Source organism: Melospiza georgiana, chromosome 6, assembly GCF_028018845.1.
Source record: "Melospiza georgiana isolate bMelGeo1 chromosome 6, bMelGeo1.pri, whole genome shotgun sequence".
Classification (NCBI taxonomy): Eukaryota; Metazoa; Chordata; class Aves; order Passeriformes; family Passerellidae; genus Melospiza; species Melospiza georgiana.
Window position 1 is genome coordinate 16,095,687 of NC_080435.1, and position 20,867 is coordinate 16,116,553.

Here is a 20,867-nt window from a genome sequence, read left to right on the forward strand (position 1 = left end):
AGAGAAGGTAAACTAAATTTTCAAACAAAATTCCATTTTAGTGAACCCTAGGCATCATAATTTAACAGTGAAAGAGAATACTTGAGCTTTCTACTGATTTTAGGCAAGAGATTTCTATGAGAAAAAGGGCACAGATTTACTTTTGGAATGGACTTTTGTTTGGGAGAGGGCATAGCACAGCACAACAGGAGTTTCAGGTGGTATAAATCAATAAACATTCTTTTTCACCACCTGAGCATTGCCTCCATGTTGCCTCCCAATCAGCCCTACAGTCACAGCAAGTTCACCAGTCCTACAGGGCTTGCAGGCTGAGGGAATTTCAAACTGAGGAACAGCAAAGCTCTACAACTCTGCTGCTTTTCAATTTTTGTACACTTCTTCTTTTGACAGTCTGATGCAATGCACACCTTGCACCTCCAAGGAGAAATGGAATACCACAGCATCACCTAGGGCTCACAATGCAGAGGTCTGTCAGAACTCTCATTATTTATCCAGGTTCTCAAGTGTGCATCTACTGCCAATATAAATTAATGCCATGTTGAAATTGCTGGACAAAGTGTTACTTACAATGAATCACTGCACACAAGATGGACATAAATAGAAAGAGAAAAAGGTATAGGAAGATGTGAACAACCTCAAATAATAATCCTTTTTAGAACTTGTTTAAACTACAAGCCTGGAAATTTTTTTTTTTTTTCTGCCATCAATCTACCTATCAAAGTGCCTATATTGTGTTCTACACCAACTTTTGCAATCTCAAAGTTCTTCTGACACCTGTCTCTGCCTTCACATTCCATCTGCAAACAAGGCAAAACTGCCAAAGCACAAACACCTTTCAAGAGTCTAATGAGGCACCTACCCACGTGCACACCTTTAAAATGAGCCTCACAGCCAAGCTGAAAATGCAACAGTGCCAGCCTGTGACCTTTGTGCTGCCACACCCGAATTGCACACACAGGCTGAGGGCAGTTCCAGTTTAAGATGATGACTGACCTGACTTCTGGCACATGTTTACCTTGCTACATCTCCACCCAGGGGAGTTACATCATTGCACAAAACCCATTTTTCTCTACATTCCTTTCATCAGTGAGTTCAGACTCAAAAACCAGTCCTACCTGCATGGCCCAGGTGATGACAGCCCCACCTCCTGAAGAAATCTTACAAAACACTCATGGGCCAAGGCCACATGGCAATTCTTTTTGGAAGCCCACTGGATGCTACCTGTGCCTGAGCAGACACACTACAGAGAGACTTATTTAATGCCACACAAAGTGTCACTCTCCAACAGAATTGCAATCTTTTCCACTTGGTTTGTATTGCATTTTCTTCTTATTTTAATGTAAAACTGCAGAGATCTCTCTCTTTCTCTCACACACCCACATATACACATCAGTGTAGCCTGTAATATTTGTTCAAACACTAAAATATCAGCCTGCACTACCACCACTTCTAGGGCAGTTTGTCATGTGAAGAAAGGTTATTTCAGAATAAGCAGCTGACAGAAATTGTTTGCTTTCATTTTGCCGCTGTGTAGTTACTCATCTCTATTCACAATTTCCTGTTTGAACCCCGTTGCTATTTGTCTGCAAGAGGAGTTGAGGGGAAAAAAATGCACTGAAGAGAAGCTAGGTGTAATTAGGATATATTTGACTATATATTTTTTGTCAATATTAGTACTACACTTTCAAGAGAACATTGAAAGAAAAGTGTAAGAGGCTGGTGAAGGGTCTGGAGCACGAGTTCTGTAAGGAGCAGCTGAGGGAACTTGGGTGGTTTAGCCCGAAGAAAACAAGGCTGAGGGAAGATTTTATCACTCTCTAGAATTACCTGAAAGGAGGTTGCCAAGAGGTGAGTGTTGGTGTCTTCTCCAGGTAACAAGTGATAGGAGAAGATGTGGCCTCAAGCTATGTCAGGGCAACTTTAGATTGGATATTAGCAAAACTTTTTCACTAAAAGGATTGTCTAGCATTGGAACAGGCCTGGAACAGATGGTGATGGAGTCACCATCCCTGGAGGCACTTAAAAGCCATGTAGATGTGGTGCTGAGGGACATGGTTTAGCAGTGGACTTGGCAGTGCTGAGTTAATAACTGGACTTGGTCTTAAGGATCTTTTCCAATGTAAATTGTTCTACAATTCTGTGACTCTAAGAAAAAACCAGCTTCCCAGCAGTGTGTTTCTTTGATGCACCAACAGGACCTCAGCTTCCTTGTTCAAAGCAGCAGGCAAGCAAGTGCTCAGAGCAGAGCTCCTCTGCTGCCTGCTCAGACAGATTCTCACACAGCACACTTGGCTGCCCCAGCTCTCTACCACTGCCTTCCTCAGAGGTGTCACAGTGACATCAGCTAGCAAGGCTCTTATGTGGAACAGAAATGCATTCTCCTGCTGTTAAATGTCATGAGAAATGGCTTTCATATAAGCAACTGGCATTTAGCAATCAAGTGGCTCAAATGCTCCATTCAGACACAAAAAATAGGATGTTCCATGCATAATAAAAAAAGGCAAGTGTCATATTTTGTATCACACAAGGACTGAGCGCCCTAATTGGCCAGGACACATGCCCAGGATAATAATCCCCCCTCCTGCTGGCTCCATGAATGTGCCAATGCTGTGCAGATCTTTAATGCAATAACTGGTTAAAGCAATCGCTCATGCTGGAAACACACCAAAGCACAGTAGCAGAGCTGCTGTTCATAATGCAGAATTATTAAAGCACATAACACCATGTAATTTAGCAGAAAACCGTGCTTCGCTTTTTCTGTTAAACACCAGAACTCATAAAGTTGGCTGTTACCTGCCATACAGCTAAAAGGCTGAAGGACAAATATTATAAACAGATACATTTTAACAGGAACAGGCAGCAATCAAGATTTTTGTTTTCTTACCTCCCCAAATTCTTCATAGACTTGTTCAATATAAGTGGTCCCCTTCCTCCCTGGAGAGAGCTCTCCCTGGATTTCTGACTGATCACTCTCACTTTCATTTGTCTTGCGGCTGTTCTCCTGTGCTTCATTCTCTGACTCCTCTGCGTTGTCTCTCTCAGACTTGTCTGAAAAAGCATCGTTCTCCAAGTGGTGGTTGTTCTCCAGGGTTGATTCATTCAACCTGCAACACACAGCTCATTACTTGCTTCAGTTTTATTTACAAAGCCACATTGCTTAAGGCTTTTAAAACACAGTAAAAACACTAGACTGTGCAGACCAGGACAGTCTCAGACACTGATTTCCTGAATAACAAAGGTTTTATCACAGAAAAATGAGGAATTTTCCATCATAATTTTTCCCTCCAAACTGCACTTTTCAAAAGGTGCCAGCTCCATTTACCTATCCTCACACAGCTCTGCTGCTGGCTGTGGATGGGAGCCCACAGACCAGAGGGATACAGAGAAAGTGCACTCCAACAACTCTACACTGCTGATAAGAGAACTGAAGTATCCATCAGGAGAGATTTTCCTCTTTACAGAAGTCAGTGGATTGCAGCATATACAAGAAATATGATGTTACGAGATACATTTTCTTTTCAGTGCTATTGCTATTTTATTTCAACAGAGGGTGGTACTATGTCAGCCCTACACTAGAAAAGACAAATTTAAAAACTAATAGAAGCAAGTATTTTCTCACATTCATACCCCTCCCTCATCCATTCCTTCCTTTGGGGGAATGTGCTTCCCCCAGATGATGCTGTGTGGAAGAACAGAGTTTAAAGCATGGAGTGGACAACTGCATGTGAGAAGAACTCCCAAATTATGACAGCATCTAAGGGAAAGCATGGAAGGTGTAACAAGTATCATGCCCAGTGATCCAGACTTCAGAGAATGCAAAAAATTCTCTCTCAAGTAACCTATAGCATCTCCACTTGAAAAAGCAGATGTAGTTCATATGACAGATGCCAAACCTGATTGCACAGGCCAGAGGTCAGGTGCTGAAAAGTATTCACTAAATGCACTTTTTTCAAGTGGTATCTATCATGGGAAACAGTTTTCCTTATTCATACATGTCTGCAGACACATTACCTCTTCCATGGCCTGGCCTAACTCCCATTTGCTGAGCTTCTCAGCTGGTCCTTCCTCTGAAAATATCTTAACTGAGACCTCATGAAAAATTGCTCTTGAATAGAGCAGTAAAACAAAAGATTTCCAACTATACAAAGGGTTTCAGAGGATCTAAACAGGCCCTGGATTCTGAAGAGTTTTGTAACTTCCTGTAGACTGTCTTCCTCTCCAAGATTTCTCAGTACATAGGAATGTTCCGTCAAGCATCAAGCTTCTCTATGATGGGCATTTTCTCAGGCCAATCTGGCCATGTTTCAATTTTTACTAAGGATGAATGCTGAAAGTTTCCACCTTTGCTCTTTTCCCCACTCTTGTTAATTTCTATTTTAAAAAGATAATTAGGCATTGCTAGGTAGAGCCCTATTAAATTAAAAAGAAAAAAAGCAACAAAAGAATCAAAACTCAGAACTGGCATCAGCTTTTCAGAAGATCTCAACTTCCAACTATGCACTGAAATAAACTCATGATTTTTAACTTGCCAAGCAAGCCACATTGTGACAGCCACAGCTCAGTTTCTGGCAGAGCCCAGTTTCTAGAGTTCTTTTGGAAGTGTCATCTTACAGCTTTCTGTGCCTTTAGAAAAATCTTTCTTTTAATTCCTTTTGCAAATATATGTATTTCTGCATACATATACATATACACAGTGTTTATATATACAAATCACAAGGTTTTTTAATTGACAGTTGAACTGTATAATAAAACTAAGATCATTAATCACAGTCAATGACCAGCACTAATAATTTTCTATCAGACATTATGTGTCTTTATTGTTTTAGTGCCAGGATATTAGTTCTCTTATTTAGCCAGCAGGCAGCAAATGTAATGAGTGATAACCAAATACACTGGAGACACAGATTACACACACATGAATTTAAAATAATAAAGCAGAAGAAAGATGAGGAGAGAGCTGTCTAGAGATATTATCCCATGATTCCTCACCACAGTTGTCTCCTGGATGGTATATCCATGAAATTATTTGGTTTTGATCATTTAAATACCTAATTTAGTTCTTAATTTTTCAATGATCAGGTAAACATGTGAGTGCTGTCTGTGGTTGCTTTGCTCCCTACACCTAGTGAAAATCTTCTCCATGGGGGAAAAATACTTGAAAGAACAGTTAATTATAAAGCTTTTAGTTCATGCTGAGATGCAGCACTTGTTTCTATTTCACATTTGTAAGAAGAGCAAGTTTTCCAGTGTCACCTGCCTCACATTTGGGAAGTATTTGAAGTTTAATGGAGTAAATTACTCTTTTCTTAGTTTTCTCTCACCACCACCACCCACCACCCTAGTATTTTTTAAGGATTTCAGATTTAGTCCAAGAGGGAAATCAAATTCATATCAAATTCCACTGAACTGTGCACTGATTACCCACCACCACAAACCAGGCAAGACTTAATCCATCCAGAGCCATGGAGCCACTCTGGGGAGCCAAAGGGAAAACAGATGCTTCTCATTCTGAGGATCAAATATGAGATGCTGAAGTGCACCCAGGTTCTTTCTCCAAAGAGAATCACCACTGAATATGTGTGATATGCTAAAAACAAATGCCATGTCATGAGCTTGGCCAATCAATCAATGAAAAGACTTCCCAGGAGCTTCCAACAACATTTGGACCAGAATCCAAAATCTGGGGGGGGGAAATGACTATGCTAAAAGTCAGCACTGGATTTCCACCATGAACATGGGTAACCTGGCACATTTCATGGCTAATTTACTGTTTCAGCATACTAGAGTTCTCTTCCAGCAGTGCTTTATTCTGTAAGCGGCATTCCTGGAAACATCAATTGGTGACCAGGACTTCTTTGGGTTTGATAATGCTCTTCTAAACAAAGTAAATAAAAAAACTTAGGCTTTTGCAAACAAGTAACCAGCCAGACTCCTGGGGCTGCTGGAGATGAGGTATGGAAGCCACAAGAAATACAACTTCATATTAAAAAGAAGAGTGCCTGGTGCCCTAAAAGTCTCCTGTCTAAAATCACTGATTTACACAGTACTTAAGCCTTTGATTCACTCAAACAGTTCTCTCTCTCATTTTTATATGTTACTAAGGACATGGATTTTGAAATCACTGTATAATCTTGATTTGTTTCCCAGCAGGAAAGGAGCAAAGCAGCCAGCAGACAAATGCAACTTTGGCTCAACAGAAAATCTGCTTTTGCCAGCTCCCAAGGGGGTTTTGTTCTCCCCATAATATCCATCATCTTCCCTTTCTTTTTCTGTTCTTGACAGAGTAGTTTGGCTAATTTGAACATAGAGTTAAATGTAATTAACTGGCCCCCTAACAACTGCATGCCAATTTAATTGGTAAGATTCCCTGTAGGGAAAGCATTTAATTAGAATGATTGAATCCCTGTGAGGAAGCCACTGTCACTGGCAAACCAAAACCACTCTGCTCAGCACTTGCACAGTTTGGGTTTTGCATTCTCCCTTATTTAAATGTTCTTCATTCCTTCAGGGATGACAGCAAGTCATCCTCCTGTCCTGCAACCCTCAAACTCCCCTGGGCTTTAAGCACTGGGGAGTTTGGCTACACATTCCCAACAGAGGTAGGACTCAGAAAGGAGGGGATACTGTCCAGATGTCACATGCTGAATGCCCAGCTTGAACCAGACTCAGCTAAAATTTGAGACTGTAAGAAATATCTGATTGCAACTGTGGGTACTCTGTCCTACTGAGAACTCTGCCATGTGTGTTGCTACTACTGAGTCCCATATTTCAAGGGGGCTTTTAATGTTGGACAACTAAGAGGTGAAATAGAGGCATCACTTAAGCAGCATTCACATATCACATTCTGAAGAAATACTTTACTACAGTTTTAACCTTATCTTCTGTATCAGCTTACAGTAGCCAAGGGTTTACCCAAATATTCTGAGTGCCACAGGCTCCATTTTAATATTATGTATATTTCTGTACACACATCCATCAGCCAAAAACCAAGTCTACTGCATTCTTGAATTCATTATCCCAGTGAGCACAGAGACTTCCAGACATAAGGAAAGTATTATGAAAGAAACCCATGAGCACAAGTACTAGGGCACATGATGTGGTAAGATATTAGATTTCCTTTTCTTCTCCCACTGCTTTTCAGTAAAGCTCTCTTTAAACTCTAGGTAAAAACCTGAACAGCAGCAGGACTGGAGAACACATGTTGGGATTACCAGAACCTATCAGGTCAAAGGGCAGACTGAAATGATGCCACCCCTTAGATCCCATGGGGCCAGAGGTACCTAAACACTCTGAAGAGGACTCAGACCCCTGCTGTTGTCATAAATGTGACCAAGAAAACCTTTTAAGGGTGAGGTCCTGCTCTGCAAGCCATCATCTTTGCAGACTGCAAGAATTGCTGCCCTAGAAACTGCATAACTGATGGTGCATTGCTGTGAGCTCTGAAAGTCAAATTCCAATCAGCAGAACTAGAAATAGACACGTCCTCTCCCAGTTCTCACTCCAAAGGCCAAATGTCTATACCAGGAGGATTCCTGAAGTTGCTTATTCAGCTATAAGCAACAGAAAGGCCTGGGGCTTTTTAATGTGTACAGAGCTTTGATGTTCCAAAATGCTGCAGTAATACCAGGAATATGAATAGAAAGGAGGCTGTGGGGACTTCTTTGCCCTTATGTAAAAATTTATCTGATTCATTGAGGAAGAAATTGGACACGCCTCAAAACCCCTGCAGAGAGAGAAAGTAATTATAAATCTAAGGATGCAGTGTGGGCACTCTGCTGACTATAACACAGTATTACTAGGGAAGAGTACACATTATTAAAAAATAGATCAGACTCAGAGCCATATGTGCTTGCAACACACAGACATTGTTAGTGACTGTGTCTGTGTAACTACAGCAGCTAGATTCTGCAATCTTTACTCAGGCAAGCCATTTTTCATGCTGGCATCCCCAGACACCATTTTGGCCCAAGCAGGGGACAGAAGAAAGTTGTTTATGTACAAACAAACACAGCTGGGATTTCCCCCAGCCCGTGTGTTCAAGCATTAGGTGGCAACACCCAGCCCATGTATTAGTGAGGATGCAGCAGCAGAACACACAGGCTGGTTTTTAAACAGATTTCCTCAGTGGACTCTGGCTAGATTACACTCAAGTTTGAGCCATGTGCCACCTCTCTGTGCATTAAGCAGCAACAGCCCCATCTTACTGGAAGAACTCCTGGTCTGACATAGCACTGGTGTGCAAGAGGTGGTTGAGCCCTGCATGTGCAGAATCACTGGAGCAGTTCACGTCTCCATCCTTCCCCTGCTTGGAGGCACCGAGCCTGAAGAGGCTGGAGCAACGCAGGGCAAGCTCCAGAGCATCCAGCCAGCATCGGCCTGTGAAAACAAAAGGAATTATTTAAGCACAGCAGAGTAAATTACACAATTCATGCACTGCTTCTCAAAAGCTTCTTGCCTGGGAGTAAAGCTCATTATCATTGTAATTCAGGAAGTCACTGGGTACAATATATTTTTCATACATATGATCCCTAGGTTATCTTGCCAGGAATGGTGTGTTTTAGCAGCTGCACAAGTAACACATCTGCATGGGTGATACAGTGGGAAGCTCACCCCAACTCCCTCTTCCCTAATAACATCCCCTTCTCCCACAACTTGTTCACATCCCATTGCCCCTTTCTGATTTAGTCTGAGATGCAAGAAATCTGTGTGGGTACGGTGCTTCCAGAACACCCAGCATCTCATGCCTGCAAGTAATACACTCCCCAGAGCACATTCACCCCTTGGCATCCCCACCTCCTGCTCTTCCCAATGGCAGGGAGATACCAGGGCAGTGAGCTGTGTGGGAGAGATCCCTGCTTACCCTGGGATCACTGAACCACAGCCTGCTCAGAGGTCCCATGATGGCTGCAGTGCTGCACCACCATTCCAATCAAGATCCAGGATGGTCAATATGTGACAGAGTAATCGAGACTAGAGAAAGTTGTCAGGCTGTTCATTTTCCCTCTTTTTCTGCATTTTAAATTTATTTTTCCATTCCTTCTCTCTGCCTGGTCCATCAGATAATGCCTGTGGGGCATCATTGTTTCTTATCTTGCTGCAAAAAAATCTTTACCTGAAGGGTCCATTTTGGAGAAATTGTAAGCATGGCACAGAGCCAAGACAAACTGCAGCTCCCATGCACAGCCACACTGGATTTCCCTATGGCCTGCACAGGTCCCACAGACAGACAGCAAATGAAAAGCACAGGAATCCAAGCTGCCCCTTGGCTCCTTTTGCAATGATCCATACAAGGCTACAAAGCTGTGTGTTGAAGCCCAACCACCACAGTGCTGGAGCTGCTGTACTCCTGGAAGCACCTGAAAATAGCCTGTTTCTGTAGTGCAGTCATTAATGAGGCCAGGACACCTGCAAATTAGCTGAACATTCGAGAATTGAAGTATCAAGGGAGTTATCCTCTAATTTCAAGCTTGTAAAACAGAGCTCTTCATTACACTTCTCAGAATACATTTCACAATAATTAGAAGAGTGATTGAGAGGCAGTGAAGGAAACAAAGGATTGTTCTCTAGCAACGGCAAGTGCTGCAAACAGGGTTTTCCTGGTCCCATTTGGCAAAATTTTCATTCAATTCTTTTCTATCACACAGCATCAAGCACATGCATAAATCTCACTGGGATCCTGCTGCTCTCCTGGGCAGAATTCCCATCAACTTCATAATTACCAAAATTTGGTTCTACAAGACAAATGACACCTTAAAAAATCTAGAACATGCATATAAAGAAATATTTACAAATTTGAGTGGCTTTCAATGCCTGCTTCGATACAAAGCTGCAACCAGTAAAATAAAAACATGTCAAATCTTTGAAGAATTGCACTTGAACATTTAGCCATGAACACCATGTAGAGCCCCATTCATATATTCAAATTTTATCCAATAAATTCCTTCAGCATCAGCTTATGATTTAATAATGACAACACAAATAATGTTTAATAAAAGATTAGAAAGGTTGAATGCTGTTGGAATTGATTTCACACTATTTTGTATTTAACAAATACTCTTGCATTAAGGCTTTAGAGGCAGAGATTTATGCCATTCTCTCTATGTGGAGGATTTGCATGGATAACCCATTAGAGTAAATGGCTGCACTGAGTACAAATCCACCTCCTCCCACATATTCCTTGTCCCCCAAACCCACCACTATGCAAATCTGTTTCAGGCTGTGCCTCACAAGGGAGCACACTCCTGCTCAGGCTCCCTGACTTGACTCTCCTCTGCTTTTAAAATTGCTTTTCTTTTCCAGTTCCGCAGAGTGAGAACTCTGTGATTTGACATTTGGAAATGCTGCATATGTCAAGATATTTTTGTATTAAATAGGCTGTTAAAATCAGGTGCTTTGACAGGTAGGTTGATTTGTAGCAGCATGAGCCCTTTGAGGGAGCACCAAGGTCATCTCAGTGCTCTGCAGCTCCCAGGTATGCTCATTATCCTGTGATGGCTGAGGCAAGGGTGGCCCCAAGTCTCCCTCAGACATCCCCCTCCCTGGGGATGGAGACAGAGCAGCCCATGCTGGCCATGGCCCATGGGCAGCTCTTTTACCCCCACCACACTGCCACAGGGGCTCACTGGTGCTGCCATGACCTTACAGGCTTGGTCGAAAATTTGGGGGTTCACTACATCACCACAGGAAATTTCTACACAATACATCTAGGGTTTCCAACTCTTCAGATAACACCCTGGAAGGTGTTATGAGAAACCTGAGTCTTTTCAAAAGCCTTATTCAAGGAGCTTAAATGAAAAAAACCCAAAACCCCAAAACATTAAATATTCATTTTAATAGTCCCAGGCAGATACACAAAGCTTTAGAGGAACTTGCTCTGCATCAGCAGTCAGCATTCGTTGTGCCCTGCAGCACACAGAAATGGCATCAGTGTACACCCTTGTTTTCATTTCTAACAGAAACTGAACCGAAGGGATGCAGAGCATCCCCAAGCCCAGAAATGGGCCTTCAGCCATCAGGTGGTGCTGTGAATCCAAACAAACACATGCCACCAACCCAGATGGAAAACAAGGGCTTACCTCTACAAATAAAAAGGTTACATTCTCTGCAAGTCAATGGTGTGTTAATTGCAGCATAAAACCATAAAATTATACTCTCTCAATTACAGGGATTGCACACAAGATAAACCCGTTTCCTTGCTAAAGGCCTATAGGAAATGTTTTTACATCTGAGTGACCTTTCTATTGAGCTGTATTCTTCTGGATTGTGGAGATGATACAAAAATGCTAGCATTTGGATTACTTAATTGCTTACCTGACAACTCTACTCACTCCCTCAGGAGCTGCAGAAGGGGAGAAATGAATGTGGTCACATAATTAAAGGCTGTCGCCTACAGTGACGGCACTGCATGAAGGCTTCATGGCTACCCCAATTCTCACATCTTCTAATTTTGAGTGGGTGACTCAAATAGGGCTTTTTATATACAGGCTAATTAGATCAGAAAATAATGTAAGATCTGAGTTCCTTCAGAGAGGAATGGCAGCCCAAAAAGGTGCATATGAAGGAAGCAAAAAAAAGAAGTTACAATAATATTCTTTTAGGAGGTTTGAAGTGGCAATGCAAAAACTGCAATCAATATCAGTTATAATTTTTCACACACTGTGGCCTAAATGAAGCATATGTTTAAATTCTGAAGAAAAACCCAGGAGTATATTGTCAGCTTCTGGCAGAATCTCCCCACAAGCTTTTAAGCTCTTCTCAAATCAAATTATATAGGGACAGAGAGTTGTTTACATTGGAAAATACTTCTAAGATCATCAAGTCCAACTGTTAACCCAGGACTGCTAAGTCTACCATTAACCATGTCCCAAAGTGCTACATCTGCATGTCTTCTAAATATCTGCAGGGATGTTGACTCAGCCACTTCCCTGGGCAGCCTGTTCCAGGGCTCATCCACTAAGCAGGTCACCTTGCCATGGAAGGAGATCAGGTTGGTCAAGCAGGACCAGGCTGGCTGGTCCTGATCCCTTGGTTGGAGGTGCAAACAGGAATCACTATGGCTCCTTGCAGGACACCTCCTGGGTCAGCAGGGCACCGCTGGCACCATGAAGAAATCTGGAGGCTGCAAGGCTGAATAGCAGCAGGCATGTGCTTGCACCAACTCTTTTTTTTTTTTTTCACAGACAAAAGGAACTACTAAAACCAAGAGACAAAAATAATTTCTTCTTCCTCCTGGGGAAAAAAAAAAGTCAAAACAACAGAAGGTGCTTATGCTGCTAACCTAGGTTCAGTTCAAAGAAAAACTTGACTCTGTCCTAGTCTTTGAAGAGATCTAAAATTACCAAAATATCTCACAGGACAAAACTGAAAACAGCAGCACTGAAAACACTAAGCTATTCAGTTTTGAAATTCTTTGCACTCACCTAGAAGAACTCATAATCTGTTGTGCCAAGTCTATCTGCCACATTTTGCAGCAGCTGGTCAAGGAGGACACAGCCAATGTTCTCTCAGCACTCACCAGAAAGAAGAACTGCTCTAGATGGAATCACACCCTTACACACAGAAATATCAGTCTGGAACTATACTTCTTTTCCACTGCATTCCTGTAGCTTCAGAACACCTGGGATGAATCTCTTGCCAATTAAGACTTCAAAAGGCTCACACTGAGCAACCACACATTCCTCCAGAGAGACATCACTAAGGGAATATTATTCTTCTTGAATTATTAAAGTTCTCCAGCTTTGGCCTCATGCCTCACACTTACAAGATAGATGCTTTTAAAAATCAACCTGAAGTAGACTGTCACCTGGAAACGATGAATTCTTGCTCAAGTGCACACAAATCACAAATGGTGAGAAGAGGCTGATTCGCTTCAGTCAGTGAACATTAAGGTCATCGTGTTCAGCTGACTGCTTATTTTGCTGTACCACTTGGGTGCCTGCGTGCATGATTTCTCCCACTTTGGCTGTCAAGATGCAAGGATGTGAGCTCTCAATTAGCTGCAGGTGCAATTTATGCAGTGAACTTAATGAAATCTTGTTGCAGAAGCCTGGATTTTAAACCACTGTGAAAGGTCTAAGGAATATGAAACACAGATATAAAGCTAAAAAGATATTCTATTTTCTCCAGAGCTGCCAAGACCCAGAGATGTATTTCATTGTTAAATTGGTTTCAAATTGCAATCTTCCCTGTGGTTCTTTGCTTTTGTGCGTGACCCTTATTTCAATAACCTAATTTCCTCCCCAGATGAGAGCATCAGTTTGGGGGAAGGGCCAGATGCCTAGAAAAGAAACAACACTGTAATCCATCAGGATTTCCACACAACTGCATCCACATCAGGCACTGGAGGCTACCCAAAGCATCCCTGAAGGAGAGGGCAGACAGAAGGAATAAAATGTAAATGTGGTTTACAATTCCACTGTTAAGATTTCAACTCTTGGTAATCTGCCACTTTGAATTCCATTGTAGGAATACACCCTGTGGCAGCAGGGCCCATGGCACAGTGGAGATCCTCATTGTGAGACTTAAAATGCTTAGGACACATTAATTAGATCTCAGGGGCAGCTCCAGAATGGTCTGGGCAGGAAGCTACTACTAATTCTAAGTCACTCCTCAACACAAATCTGAAATGTAGACACAGTCGCTGGTTTAGAAAAAGCAGTCTTCTTTTTTGAAACTGGTAAGAAAGAAAGACCATGCACTTGTACAGGTTGAGCCCTGTAGGCTGACAGGACCTTTCCAGAGGTTGATGTTTAAAACACATCAAAAAGCAGACTGCAGCTCTGGTTTGTGAATGTGAAATCTGCTGTAGCTGGGCAGTGGTTCTGCAGATCATCCAGAAGTCATGATCTTAAATCCTACCAACAGTCTGTCACAGATGGTACAGCAGAGGGGAAAGTGGGGATTCTGAAATGCTGAGAGAAAAAGTAGGCCATGTAACTGCTGATCATGACAGAGTTGCCAGGATGGCTGAACTGTACATCTAACATATGCAGCAACTCAGTATTTCCCAGCAAGTCAGAGGCCTCCACGAGTTAGTTATATTTGCCAAGTGCTTTGTTGTTTATTTTCCACTACCAACATGGGAGACTGTGTTAAGAAGAACACAACAAGGACACCTCCTCAGAGATGCTGTAGATTCATTCAGTATTGCCCTACAGGGGAAATATGAAAACACCTCAAATATACACAAGGGCCCAGATCCCATCTGCCTCAGTTGTCTCAGCTGGCTTAGCTCATTTTACCTCAATCTCCTGTCTTTCCTGCATCCTCTAGGTTTGTCCAGTGTGTTAAAGAAATGAAACAAACTCAGGAGATGCCCTTTTGGAGATGCCTCTTTACAATAGGTGAAGCAATATAACAGTCTAAAACCATTTCAGTCCTGTGTTCTGAGCTTAAAATCAAACCATATAAACTGCAAAGTAAAAGCCTTAATTTCCTGCAGTTTATACAGAATTCTTTACATGTAGCAGTTTCTGCTCCTTGTATCTGTGTCTGCATATGTTTTAAATTACCTACTGACATTAATACTGTCCCCAAGTCACTCATCTCCATGTATGACACCCATGTTTGACCCTTTGTCAGGACACAGGTTTGGGAGGAAGCTGTTCTTCCCTCTTGTCTGGAAATTCACATCCTGCCCTTCCTACACAAAAGATGCCAAATTTCCACAGCTCACTGACCTCAGCTGGGAAGTCAAATACTCTCATTCAGCTGAAAATTACACCACTTTTCATGCTAATATTTCTGGTGCAATTGAGTATCAATTTTTTTTTGTGAAGTCCACTGCTAAATAGATCCGAAAGCTTTGGCTTTCATGATCACCTCATCAGACTCAGAATCCACCAGGGATAATGTGGATGATCTTAGAGCAGGTGGCTCTAGGGCACTGCTGGTGCTGTTCAAGAACTTGTATTTTGTCTTGAATCAAAGGCCCTATTTACTTTATACATCACATTTAGGGTATTTGATTGAGAGGCACCTCAGTTCTTCCTCCTTCCCCTGATCGCATTAGCTTTCCATCTAACATTAGGATCCTACTGGAGAGAAGCAGCAAAATAAAGGAAAATCACACTAAAGCAAAAGTAACTCTATTTTGATCTGCCTTGCCTCTGCATGCTTCCCAAGAATCTTGGCTCTCAAAATGTGTTCCAGTAACTCACTATTTTAAGCTCTTTTGACACTGGAGACATGTAATAATTCACTGGGCAGAAAACTTCCCACAGGTATTTCAACACTGAAAATTCTCGTGTTGTATGACCCAGACCAAGAGATCACAGCTAGAAAAGTCTTACCTCTGATGATCTCTTGGGAGCTATTGCTACCTTAGGAGCAATAACTAACTTAATGTTAGTTAGAACAAATCTAAAGCTCTTCTACTCCGTGTAACTGGCCTATGGCAGACATAATAAAAAGAGAGAGTAGAAGCTCAGCCACAGGTCTCTTTGCCTCTATGGTTTAATCATTAATAATTAAACTAGTAGAACGACAAGTGCATGGGTCTCTAAGGAAATAATATTTTATAAAATCTGGATTGACAGACAGTTGTTGAAGCTATTTGGTTGCCTAAGAACTCTGTGGGATTGTTCTGTGTATCTGTTCTGTGGGCTGTGTGTATAACCAGGGTTTGAAATGCCTCTAATTTAGCAGCTCTACCCTACAGCACTATTTTTCCCCACAAGAGATTATTGCATCAATCTATCTCTTTCTAGGCAGGTGATATTTGGAGCCAGGTTAGAATCCTGCATTCCTTTACACAAATAAACTGCAAAGGCAGACTATTTTAGGAAATAGATGTGTTTCTATGGGCCTATATAAGTTCTGCTTATTTTCATATAATTTCACTGCACTGACATCTGCAAGCAGTTTTCAATGTCACAATGGCGTCCCTCACCATGAACTGTCCTCCTCTCACTGCAGGAGGAAAATAGCACAGAAGTCTGCAATGAAGGAAGGTTTCCTCCTATTCTAAGTGTTTTGCCAAAGGTGCATTTGCATTGTTTCATTTCCATCCCTTAGGAAAATGTAAAACTTTATCACTGGACCAGGACGACACTACTTTCAAAGCCCATTTCACTCCACAAGAAGTCCTTATGTCCCTAAAGTTACTCTAGACGAGACCCAAAGGAACATATGGGATAGATGAGCCCCCTTAGTGGGGTAGGTGAAAATATCTGTAAAACGAACAGCCTAGGTTAATTTGCTATGAAAAAAAAAATTAGAGTAGTCTGAAGGTCAAATGGAATGAAAACATGGTTTTAATCTTCTTATCTACTTATAAATCACTGATATTTTACATCCTCTGAAGTAATTTATAGAGATTTTCACATAGCAAGCTGGCATGTCTGTTATATACTGACCTAAATTTACCTTCCATAATTTTGCAAATTCCCAGAATAGTATTTTACATGTGGAGTCACCAGCATCTGGGCCTGCTATACTGCAAACCACAGCACAAATAGTTTACAGTAAAATTCAGGTGGCTGAAAGGCACCTACTGACAGCTCTTCAATATTACCATTTTCCTCCATGAATGGTACCATTACCATTTTCCTCCAACATATCCCTCCCCAGAGTAAGATGTAGGCAGATAAGACCATGAAGTCTCTGCTCAACTGAGGACACAGAGCTCTTTTCGTATCAGTTTTGGGACTTCTACCCTTTAGTATACACTGACTTAATGGTTTTCCCCAATGAGAAGCCTAAGTCCTTCTTCCATACACAAGGCCAGAGAGGTGGCTGTTCAGTGAGGGCAATGAAATGTGCCAGAACTCTGCTTGACTTGTTCTGACCATTGCTAAGAGCAGTCTTTCAAGCTGGGTGAACCACCATTTCTTCTTTTATACACTTTTTAAAAAAATCAACCTGTTTTCTTAATTAGCAGGGAGTCTGCTATCTGGAGAAAGCAAACAAACCCCCAAACTTACCATCTGATTCGGAGGCTGCTCTGAAAATCAAGTAGCTGCTGGGAAGAGGCTGAGTGATCGAACCAACGTTTTCTCCCTTTGGTCCCTGGAAATGCACACAGACAGAAAGACGTAAGGCATGGAAGCTGCAATGGACTGTTCAATGCCTTTCCACCCTTCCCAGGCAGAGTGTGCATGTTTGTGATAGGAAAGAAGGCAGGAGCAGATGGAATAATTTGGAGAGACTCATTATTAATCATGATATTGCTGTTGCAGCTCCAAGGCAGTAATGAGCTCCTATGGTAATGGGGCTTGGTCTAACCTATGCTCAGCCCAAAACCTGCTGTGTTTACTCTGATATGCAAGAGTGGAAAGATCGTATTGCTGCCACTTGGGACAAAATCAGTCAAACCTTTGTACAACACCACGTGCACCAGAAGGAACTGCTCCATGAGGTGCATGTGGAGTCTGCTGGCAGCCAGACACACTCACATGAAACACTCTTCACTCACCACCACAAGCAACAGAGCCACACCTCGTGCCCTGAGTGCCTCCAGCAGAGAGGCAACAGCAGCTCCCCTGGAAGTAAACAAAGGGGAAACTCCATCCTGAGTCTGTGGGAAAGGTGAAGATGGGAAAACCACAGACTGAGGACCAAAGGTTTCCCAGCAAGGGCACATTCTACTGGGTTGCAATCCTTCACCTTTAAATCCAGAGAACCCTTAGGCTGTGGTGCCTGTGGTGACAGCCATTTCAGGCTTTGCTCATTTTATGCTGTCTTTCATTTGAAAGCTGTGGCAAAAAAATAAAAAGTGTCTCATAAACATCCTGCCACCATGCTTTCAGCATGACCCTCCAGAAATGATGCCCAGGGAAGCAAAGTTCATCCTGGATGAGACACTTCTTTGAGCAGAACTACAGGCTCCCTCCTTGATCTCCTCCCTGCTTTCTTCTCTTCTGAACTCCAGAAGATGCTAAGAAAAAGCAGTTCCTGTATGCAGTGAACACAGCTTCATAGTCTTCATGGTACAGACTTTGTGCCATAACCTAAAAGAAATAAATAGAAATCTCTCCTCCTTCATTGCATTTTCAAAGTGACCCAGCTCATCCTCTTCCTCAATTTGTTACAAATAACATAAAAGCAGATCTTTTTTCAAATATGCAGACATTATGTCAGAAATAAAAACATCACCAATACTGAGTGACCACTATGTCACCTGCAGGGGGGAGCAAGAGGATGCTCCAGTACAGATTTCCTTGACTTTCTAGAGAATACCACACAATGCTGAAAAACTCTAGGCAGATTTTTGCAGTTTGAGTATTACTTTCCTCCCTTATATGGACCTTTATAGTATCCAATCAAATTCCTTGAGAGAAGGATTCCTCCTCCTAGTTGGTAAGCGTGGAACTGTGACTTCTATTAAAAACTGCTCCTGTACACAAGTGCTTCTCAGTTAAATAATATTTTTATCTGGATTTTTGTTTTTAAGTTATACTCAGAAAACCAAAATTTGGACAGAATTTGAAGTAGGAAAAGCATCAAATTGTATCTGAGTGTATGAAGACGAAGTGTTAAGAAGAAAATGGTCCCCAGTCAAGCTTCTTGCCTTCACATCTGCAGGGTTCCTCTGCTGCCAAGAGAAACTGGATTCCTTGTTACTTTCTTTTTCTCCTCCCCTCTCCCACAGGAGGTTCACAAAATTAAGACTGTTTAAAGGCTTAATAGGCAGGACTGGCAAAGTTGAGATTTGATTTGTAAACCAGAGCAGAGCAGCTTAAGACATTACTAGTGACATTAATGCAATCAGGCATCATTCCCCATGGCATTTTTCCTTTCAGCTGCTTGCAGCTGAGCAGGGCATTGGACAACTACTGATAACACCATTACTTGTGTTTTTAGTGCAGAGGTGGATATTTATTTTCCTCTGTTTGAGGAAAAACCCCACAGCCTAACAGTACGATATAGAGAAACAATTAAAAAAAAAAAAGGGAAATGGGAAGGAAGGGATAACACAAGATTCTAACAGGCATTTAGGCACATAGATTAACTCAAGAAGCAGCCAGGTCACTCTATCAAGGAAACATTTTCAACAGTAAGGCATATTCATGCATGGAGGGGGCCATTTCCAACAGAAAAAGAAAAGAAAGGAGGCCATGAAAATAAGGGCAACATCTGCACAGATTAAATGATGTTCTGTATCTGCACAGCAGAGATAATGCTGCTTTCTGCCTCCCAGCCTTTGAGCACCATGCCAATGACCATCCCTCACTCAAAGTATTACCCCAGCTGCACCCCTGAACAGTATAACTAAGAAAGGACCACCATAGGATCATTCCTATCTTTACATCTGTTTTGACACTCAAAAGGCACTATGAAACAGGGGGTGATTGGGCTTTGAAAAATGGAGAGGACTGGATTTGGATAGTATGACAAGACATCTCAGAGAGTCATAAAACAAAGCTTAAATAAAGGGAGGGAAATCTCCTTAACAGTATTGTGGATAACCACAAGGATGAAGATTAAACTACTGTATTCTGGAACAGAATAACAACTAGAAAAGCAGCAGTGCAAGACCATTACTAGAACTTTTTCTTTAAAGGAATGACTCAAATTCTTACAAATCAACAAAATTCAAATTAAACATTTTCCCAGATGCAGTGGGTCTGACCCCAATTTACTGATTGTTTTAAATAAATGTCAGAACAGGCTGCAGATAATGAAAGCCTTCCCACACCACACTGTTCATCCAGCTTCTGAGCAAGCTTGAAGGGAAATACAACCTATTCCAGGACATCTTTTGGGACAGGCAGGCAAACCCTGCCAGCTGATAGCTCTACACTCCCTCTGTGCTGCAAGAGGACAGACACCCACACTCTCACACAAATTACTAGGTTGGCATCCCCCAGTCTCCTGCAGGAACCTCAGCAAATGTCTTCCCAGGAGCAGTGTGGGATCACACTGCCCTCACACACTGGATAAAGTGACTCTGCAGCAGCATTTGGAGCATGCAGGGGAAGCTTTTCTTACCACTGCTTGCACTGCTGGCTGATTTTGGGACCTTGACAGTTTTGGCCTTGCGTTTACAAAGGCCTGGATGGAACCAATGGATAAAAGGTCTAATCCATGTGCACTGCAAAGGAGTTTCAGGCTGAAACTCTCAAAAAGCCAGGGAAGCAGCATAGAATAAAAAAATCTTTCCCTCAGCAATATGCTTCTAAGACAGCTCTAGACCCCAGAGAGCTTTATAAGAAAGCATGTATTTAGCTTTCAACTATAAGCCATGGCCTTTACATCTTATCTTGAAAGGTGCCCCAAAATCTTGTCCTGCTCTGACTGAAGTTAAATGCCTGCACATCAAATTTATTTGGCCAGTACTACCTATCAAAGGCCTATGGCAGTGCCTGAACCAGACATTTGTTCCAGGCCTGAACCCCACTTAGCTCCAAACATCTGCTGGGCAGCCAGGCCAATATGTACAAAGATGTTCAGTAATTTCCCTGAGTAAACTGCAAATCCACTGATGAGAGTGAAAGCTGGACAATCAACTCTAATCTGGATAACCTCTGAAAATTCACAAGCCATTTTGGCCAAGAATGAAAGGGGTTCATCCAGATCTTATTTCCATTGTGATGGACAGTAACTTGGGCTTTTTGCTTAATCTTTTGCTTAATCTTTTGCTTAATCTTTGCTTAATCTATATTTCATGAGAAACAGATCTTCTTGGCATAGTTTTATACAACCAATGTAGATCAGTCAATTCTGCTCCTGTTGCTTTAAAAAGAGGCTGTGAAATGACATAAAATAAAACAGTATTTTTAGCAGTTTCAGCCTTAAACTGTTGACAGAGTGCAGACAGTCTCTTTGACATCAAGCAGCTCACTGGTTTTCTTCCTGATGTGTATTTTGGTGTTTGCCTTGTGGCTGAAAGCATCTATCACACACAACAATCCAGGCTGAACTCAGGT

At 41.9% G+C, this 20,867-nt stretch overlaps 1 protein-coding gene across 7 annotated transcripts in view; it reads right to left on the reverse strand.

Moving 5' to 3' along the window:
* OSBPL5 (oxysterol binding protein like 5) overlaps positions 1-20,867 on the reverse strand; it is a 172,922-nt gene that overhangs the window by 19,871 nt on the left and 132,184 nt on the right. For all 7 annotated transcript variants that reach the window (XM_058025711.1, XM_058025712.1, XM_058025713.1 and 4 more), the window contains 3 exons: positions 16,923-17,007; positions 8,205-8,376; positions 2,885-3,104 (listed from right to left, as the gene is read on the reverse strand). In XM_058025711.1, the coding sequence (XP_057881694.1) occupies positions 2,885-3,104; positions 8,205-8,376; positions 16,923-17,007 (477 nt within the window). The remainder of the gene's footprint in view (positions 1-2,884; positions 3,105-8,204; positions 8,377-16,922; positions 17,008-20,867) is intronic.